Genomic DNA, 7,703 nt, shown 5'->3' on the forward strand with positions numbered 1-7,703 from the left:
GGACTGATGCTGTTGCCAGCCAGTCTGAACTTATTTAGGGGATCTTGGGCTTTTCCAGCCCTCTTCTTGGAAGTGAATCGAAGGACAAAGGGTCTGGATTGCTCATATCAGTGGTCAAACAGCCCATCGCCACCTTTGGTGCCAGACCCAAAACAGCCTCTCTGGCCCCTGGAGGAGCCTAGGGCCCCAAACCCGTGGAGAGTTCCTTAAGTGGTTCATAGGTGCTCCGGTCGGAGGGGACCTCAACAGATCATCGAGTCCGACCCGTGCCCGGGGCAGGAAAGAGCGCTGGGTCAGACGACCCCAGCCAGGTGCCTGTCCAGCCTTCTCTTAGAGACCCCCAAGGCAGGGGAGAGCACCACCTCCCGTGGAAGCCCATTCCAGATTTTGGCCACCCTTACCATGAGAGAGTTTTTCTTGATGTCTAGCCTGAATTTGCTCTGTCAGTTTGTGACCATTGTCCCTTGTTACCCCAAGAGGTGCTTGGTGAACAGCGCACCTCCGATCCCTTGCTGCATCCCCCTAACGAGTTTGTAGGTGGCCACAGGATCACCTCTCGACTGTCTCTTGTGGAGGTTGAAGACGTCCAGGTCGCTCAGTCTCTCCTCGTAGGGCTTGCCCTGTAAGCCCCTGACCATATGAGTTGCCTCCTCTGGACCCTCTTGATTCTGTTGAGATCCTTCTTGAAGTACAGCGCCTAGAACTGGATGCAGTGCTCCAACTGTGGTCTGACCAATGCCACATAGAGGGGAAGTATCACCCCCTCGGATCTATTTGTCATGCATCTGCTGATGCACGATAAAGCGCGGTTAGCTTTGCTGGCGATTTCATCACACTGACGACTCCTGTTCATCTCTGAGTCCCTTTCTGCTTCTGTGTTGCTGAGAGGGACACTTCCCAGCCAGTCCGTGTGCTGGATATTTTTGCACTTGTCCATGTTGTACTGCATCCTATGGTGTACTGCCCTCTTCTCTAGCCTGTCCAGGTCTGCCTGCAATCGTTCTGTAACAGGGGGCCTTCTCGGGGCCCATCAGCCAATGGCCCCACCCACCTGTGTCTGGGCCAACTGCCCACCTTTCCACCTGCCATGCCTTGTTAAATTAATGCTCTTAATTAGGTGGGAGGCTGCCTATTTTCTCACCCCAATGCCAGGGGGCGCGATCTGTGGCTCCGTTCCTCCCCTACACTGCAGCCCATGCCTTGCAGATGCCATCCACAGATGTTAGTCTCAGCGGCCCAACACTGGGCCCCAGAATCATCCAGTTCGGACCCCAACTGGATCCCTCCACTCAGGCAGCCTACCCTGCCCTCATTCAGGGCTGCCTTGCTCCCTGAACCATTTCCCCTCTGGGGCGTGGTTCCCCTGCACCCTTTGGCCACGCAGGCCCTGGCCTCACCTCCAAGGCCACTCGGAGACCCCAGGCCCTCAGCTCTGGGCATCCCTCGCCGTGGGCCCCTGGCCCTTTTGACTGGTCTGGTCCTGGTCCCAGCGTGGACCAGTCAAGGGTACTCTCAGTCAGGTCTCTGAGCCTCTAGCCCCACTCTCGCTCCTGCCTTCTGGCCCTACTAGTGGGTGATCCACCCGGTTGTGGGAGCTGGGGTTAAGGCACCCCAACCCGCCTTTCACCAGGGTGGTAACTGGCCTGGCATTTCCTGGGTGCTCCCACACCACTGTGAGCCCCACCAGGCCACCCACTCCCGGCAGGGCGCAGCTTTAAGTCATACCCAGAATCAGGACCAGGAGCCTCCTAGCCATCCCCTACAGCTCCCCGCTTACCTCCAGGATGATATCAGCAGGCTTGCAGCCAGGCGATGTTGCTACCTGGCCGCCAGTAGGGAATTCCCCTGTTTATATGGAAGCTCGGGATCTAACATGGCTGTGGCAATCAAGCACCTGCGGGCTGCTTGGCTCAGCTCTTAAAGTGGCAGCACCACCAGTGCCCTGCCGCACGTTCCCTACCCGCCGGAGCGTGTACTTCACCTCACAATTTAGTATTGTCCACGAACTTGGACGGAGTACACTTCACACCCACATCCAAGTCACTGATGAAGATATTGAAGACTTCAGGTCCAAGGACCGAACCCTGCAGAACCCAACTACCCACATCCTTCCAGGTCAATACCGACCCATCTGCTACCACTCTCTGGGTTTGACCGCTGAGCCAACTTGCCACCCACTGGACTGTGTAAACATCTATATCCCAGCCTCTTAAGTTATGAGACTGAACGGAGTGAAAGCTGTGGCCAGGCCCTGCAGCCTGGGTGTCCGCTCCAAGTCTGCTCCCCCTGGTCTGGGAGTTTTGGCAGTCTGTTCTCTACAGCTTCCTCTGCCTAAAACGTCCAGCTTCTGATGCTGCCGGGAGCTGGTGGATTTGTGCCGCTGTGGGCATGAGCAAGGGGGCTGTCCAGCTGCCCCACTGATCAGAAACCGCGTGTATGGCCTGGTAGAGCAGGGCATGGCTGGGATGCAGCTGGAGGATGGGGGAGGCAAAGTACAGTGGGACTCCGTGCTTCCAGATGGCTCGTGAGGGCACCTCGGATGCAGTGAGAAGGCCCTGTGCAGCGGGGCGGTCGGACAGAAGCTCTGCAGCGGCGTGGGCCCATGGCTGACTAAAGCTACAGGGACCTGGGCTTACAGGTTCAGCCCGGCGCAGGCAGTGGGGTCCGTGTCAGGAGAGCATGAGGCCACCGGCTGGTGCTAACCGGTCTCTCTCTCTCCCTTGTAGGATGTGTCCTTCCCTGGCTCTCGTGCTGATGCTGGCGGCACTGGGTGAGCAGAGAACCGGGGCCCCTGCTGCCTATCTGGAGGGTTCAGTAGGACGCCCGCTTGGGCTGCATGAGCAGCAGGCCTGTGCCCTCGAGCTGGATCCTCGCTCTGGAGGACAAGGTTTCCACTTGGGCACTGCCAGAGGATGGGCCCATGCTGGTGGCAAGGCTCCCTGCCCTGTGAAATGTCCCTCGCCTCTGCTGGCTGGACTGGGGGCCTGGGACCGGCTGGGCTCCCTCAGAGGTGGCACAGTGGGGGAGGCGAGGCCCCAGCTCGGTGGGGCATGCAGTGACTGCGGCCACAGGCTGCCACCACCCCGTGCATACGTGCATGTGTACGTGCACCTGGCCACGAAGCCCCGTGGATTGTCCCCTCTGGCTGGAGGGAGCTAATCCCACCCGCCCCATCAGCACAGGCCATGGCCAGGTTTGGGAGGGGCTGCCGGTCTGGGCTCACCTTGCCTGTGTCCTGCAGGGAGCGTCGGGGCGCTGGACCCCAGGGTCTTCACTTGCCCGGAGCTGCGGGCTCATGTCGGGGCCTCAGTCCTGCTGGAGTGTTTCCTCCTGGTCCCCGGGGACGGAGCCTGGACAGTGACCAAGGTGGACTGGGTGCACACGCCGAGAAACAGCACGGAGTCGGTGAGCCCGATGGCTGGCGGCAGGGGCTGGAGAGCACCCGGCGAGGGCAGCCAGGCCGCGGTGTAGAACAGCACAGGGCCCAGTGGGCTGGGAAGGGAGCACGAGGGCAAGCTCCTCTCCCTGCCAGGGCAGGGAATCCAGCCCAGCCAGGGTGGGAGCCTGCCTTTTTCTGGCGTGGTTTGGAGACCTTGGTCGGACGAGTGTCCCCTGCCCCAGGGGCCCGAGGCCCAGGCTGCAGCCCCAGCACGCACTGGCCCCACATCGGGACCCTCAGTGGAGAGGCCAAGAGCTGCTGGGGGCAGCTGTCCCATGCAGAGGGTTGGGGCCGTGGGGGTGTGCAGGCAGCGCCAGACCCGGGTGCATACAGAGGAGCCTGTGATGCGGCCTGGAGCACCACGGGGCTTGGCAGGGCAGCAGAGTGATGGGCCCGTGCCCCTCTTCCCCGCGCAGGAGGTGGTGGTCTTCTACTACTACAGCGGGCGCGGCGTCCCGGCAGGGCCTGCCCGGGAGCGCGTGTGGTGGCTGGGGGACGTGTCCCGTGGCAATGGCTCCATTGGGCTGCAGGACGTGCAGGAGGGCGACGGTGGCACCTACACCTGTGAGATCCGGGTGTCCGGGCACAGCAGCGTCTTCAAGAACCGCACGGCGCTGCACGTGGTCCCTGCCGCACGCAGACGTATGTGCCCCTGCCCCACAGGCTCCCTCGCCCCGGCCACATGCCCCCTTGCGCTCTGCCCCTGCGGTGTCTGCTCGGCCCCTCCTCTTGGCCTGCCCCAGACCCGTGGGCGCTGGCTCACAGCTCTTGTCACCTGAGATGGAGACCAGAGCAGGGGCTGGGGGCAGGGAGGGAGGGGAGGGCTGAGGACGGCCCCATTTCCTGTGTGCGGCGCCCCATCTCTGGGCACTGTTGAGGGGGCATGGGCTGCAGCTCCCCAGACTCCAGCTTGCTGGCTGTCCCCACGTCCACGAGTCGCCCTCCAGGACGGCAGGGACAGGTCCCATCCATCTGGGGTGCCTGGACAGCTTCCAGCCCCTGGGCTGCACGCTGGGAAGGGGCTCAGGCCAGCACGTGGGGGGCAGCTGCCTCGGAGGGGACCCAGGCCCCCATGGCGGAGCTGGACCGATGCCCTTCAGCTCTGCGTCTGTGCCTCTCCCCAGGCTCCTGGGCTGTGGTGACTGTGGGCCCCGTGGACCCCGAGAGCGCCGGGGGCAGCGAAGGAGGCAGCAGCATCGTGGGCTATGTCTGTGCAGCCGTTGGCCTGGTCCTCGCCCTCTTGCTGGCTCTTGGGCTGGTGCTCCGGACACGAAGGTACCAGTGTGGTGCCCCAGCTGAGCGCCCCAGCGGCTGGGCCAGGGAGAGCAGGATCAGTGCCGGACCGGCTGCCTTCCCCTGGTGCGGGCACCACCCACGGTCTCGTGCTGCCCTCTAGTGCCAACTGGCCCGACCCATTCCGCTTCTGCAGCAGGGTCCTGGGCTCCCAGAGCTTCCTGCCAGCCAGGTCTTGGGGCTCGGGCAAGGGCAGGAGCCGTGCCCCTGATGCCCTTGGTGCAGCAGTGCCCTGGGGTGCAGCCAGCTGCAGGGGCTGAGGTTGGCATGGGGCAATGGGGCGGGTGGGAGCATGAGTCCTTCCACTGATCCAGGAGGGCTCCTGGCCCCTTTTCACCACTATCCAGCCAGAGCTGGGCCAGGCCAGCACGGGGGCAGCTAGGTGTGCTGACCCGCAGGCTCACGGCTCCTGTTCCCTCCAGGTCCGCGGAGACCAAGGCCCTTGCAAAGAGCTGGGAGGACAGCAGTAAGAGCAAAGCAGAGGTGAGGGCCCAGCGGCACGGTGGGTGCGTCATCAGCTGGGCAGAAGCTGCTGGCAGGGGGTGGGGGGGTGGATGGGAGCTGCCCAGTTGCCCTTTACCACCTGCCCCAAGGTGCCAACCCATGTGAGCCCGGGGACCCTGCCCTGCCCTGCCCTGTCCCCGGGGCTCAGGGCCTGGGGGAGCCTGTCACAGCAGCTGCCCCGGCCTGATCCCTGCCCTGCTCTCCCCCAGAAAAGCATCTACTCCTCCATCCACGGCCCGGGGACGCCCAAGGCCGTGTGCGAGGCTGAGCAGAGCGGCAAAGCCGAGGCAACCTACGTCACCATGGTGAGACCCACGTGGGGCACACTGCCATGGGAGCGGGGTGGGGGCTGCCTGAGACAGGGCATTGCTTGTGGGCCAGCAGCCTTGCTGGGCTGCACTGAGCCAGCCAAGGTGTGGCCATGGCCTCACGTTCCCCCTTGCAGCCAGACACCCCCATGGTGCCAGGTTGGCCTCATCCTCATGCCAGCCTGTGTGCCCAAAGCCTTGGGAGCAGGCCAAGCATGATCTTTGAGAGCTGCAGCAATGACCAGGATGGTGCTCTGCTCTCTCCAAGCTGGGGGCATCCCCTTCAGACTGTCACAAAGGTGTGCAGGAGGTGCAAAGCACTGAAGGGACATGCCCAAGGTTATGCTGTGCACAGTGGCAGAGCTACAAGTGGCATTTCATCCTGCTGCTCACCAGGTCTCCCTCCTGGCTGGGAGGCAGTCAGTGCCCACGGTTGCCTGCCTTGAGCAGTCAGGGGCCAGTCCCTGCCCCACCATGGCGGCTGACGGCTCTGCCCATTGTCTGTCCCCACAGCGTCCTGTGGCTGCTTTCCCCAGGGCAGGCACCGTGCTGCTGGATGACAGCACCTACATCAACTTCGTGAGGAAGACAATCCCGGCAGAGTGGAGGCAGAAAGGACTGCAAAGCGAGGGTGAAACCCAGGGAAGCAGGAAAGCTGGGGATGGAGCAGCCTGTCCTGGGGTGGAAAACCCCTGTGCTGTAGAGGCGGGATGTGAGCCTGAGGCCCAGCCTGGCAAAGCCACCTTGGACACTAGCTCAGGCGAGGGGCAAGCTCTGCCCACTCCACCAGGATGCTGTGGTGCTGGCACTCGGCCCCATGGAGACAAGGACCCTGCTATGTGCTGACCCGGTGCTTCTCCGATCTCTTTGGACTGCAGTGGTGCCTGGAGGCCTGCTCAGGATCGGGGCCCTGCGCTCAGCACAATGTCCACATGCCACTAATTATGGACGCAGCGCGGGCTGGGCGCCTGGCCTGGCCTCCGGGGGCTGCTGGCTGCTGCAGGGACCTGGTGGGACAGGGAGCGCAGCTGGGCCCAAGGAAACGGGTCGTGCTCTGGGTTGGTCCTCGGCCCGGAGCGAGCCGGCACGCGGCGGTGCCCCGCAGACAGGCAGTACTGGTATGTGCAGCCCCACGCTCGGCTATGGCACCTCTGGGGCCAGGGGCTTAGCCGCGTGCCAGTGAGAGCCGTGCCAAGGCGCTGGCATCTTGTTTGGACAATAAAGTGTCAAGCGGAGCCAGGGGGTTTCCTGCTCTTGGCTAGTGTTTTCTTTTCCAGGGCCGCGGTGTGGGGGGAACTGCCCCACGTCCTAGCACACAGCTCAGCAGCCTCCGTGCCGCGTGGGCAGCTGCCCCATGCAGCCCCTGGCGCCCACATGGCACGTCTCCGACTGCCCGCTGCGAGAGGGCCCTGGGCACGGGACGGGGTGGTCCTGACGATGCCCTGGCACCACTCGACCCCTTGCCTCCCCTTGCAGATGCCAGGTGCTGGAGGCGACTGGACCGGGTCAGGTGCTGGCCTGGGAGCCCCGGCTGCGGGCGAGAAGCGCCCCGGAGGCAGGCAGGAGGCCGGGCCGGGCGGGCGCACCTCCCCGCCTCTATATATAGATGTGTGACACCTCCAGGTGCAGAGCTCCTGGCCCTGGCGGGGACCCTCCGCGCGCACGGATGAATGCAGCTCGGGGCTGGTGCTGCAGTCTGTTGTTTCACGTTGCCACCCCACTCGGTTTTCTCACAGAGGCAGCGTTGCCGGCTGCTGAGCTGAGAGCTGGCAAATTTGATGCACCGGACATGAGTCGCCACGGGAAGCTGTCCTCTCCGCGCCGCGTGGCCACCCAGGCGCCGCACCCGGGAGACTTTGCACCGCGCATGTAATGTGTCCACTTAACACGTGCTTCGCTTCGCACGGCGGCGTCCGGTAGAGGTCCCGGCTCTGACTGTCCCGCACTCGCCTCCTAGGACGAGCTGCCACCTCCGAGGCCCGGGGCTGGTCCAGACACGGCTCTGCTCTCAGGCTGAGACTGCCCAGCCGGCACACATCGAGCGTTCCCCAAGGCCCCGGTCCCCAGCGTCTGCCTGTGCCTGGGGCCTCAGCCTCACGTCCCAGCTGTACAGCGCTCTATTGCTGCGGGGCCTGGACTCTGGGGCAGGGGAGGAGGAA

General features: G+C 63.8%; 1 protein-coding gene across 2 annotated transcripts in view; it reads left to right on the forward strand.

The window, feature by feature from the left end:
- JAML (junction adhesion molecule like) overlaps nucleotides 1-6,773 on the forward strand; it is a 7,813-nt gene extending 1,040 nt beyond the window's left edge. Inside the window, exons 2-8 of one of the 2 annotated variants that reach the window (XM_025193836.1) lie at nucleotides 2,727-2,770; nucleotides 3,242-3,405; nucleotides 3,856-4,081; nucleotides 4,564-4,714; nucleotides 5,155-5,215; nucleotides 5,446-5,541; nucleotides 6,058-6,773. In XM_025193836.1, the coding sequence (XP_025049621.1) occupies nucleotides 2,728-2,770; nucleotides 3,242-3,405; nucleotides 3,856-4,081; nucleotides 4,564-4,714; nucleotides 5,155-5,215; nucleotides 5,446-5,541; nucleotides 6,058-6,390 (1,074 nt within the window). In that variant the 5' untranslated portion in view covers nucleotide 2,727 and the 3' untranslated portion in view covers nucleotides 6,391-6,773. Of the gene's footprint in view, nucleotides 1-2,600; nucleotides 2,771-3,241; nucleotides 3,406-3,855; nucleotides 4,082-4,563; nucleotides 4,715-5,154; nucleotides 5,216-5,445; nucleotides 5,542-6,057 lie in introns of those variants that run through there. The other variant, XM_025193835.1, reaches the window with a different exon arrangement.
- Nucleotides 6,774-7,703: the final 930 nt, after the last annotated feature.

This window comes from Alligator sinensis, unplaced genomic scaffold (genome assembly GCF_000455745.1).
Source record: "Alligator sinensis unplaced genomic scaffold, ASM45574v1 scaffold2249_1, whole genome shotgun sequence".
NCBI classification, from domain to species: Eukaryota; Metazoa; Chordata; order Crocodylia; family Alligatoridae; genus Alligator; species Alligator sinensis.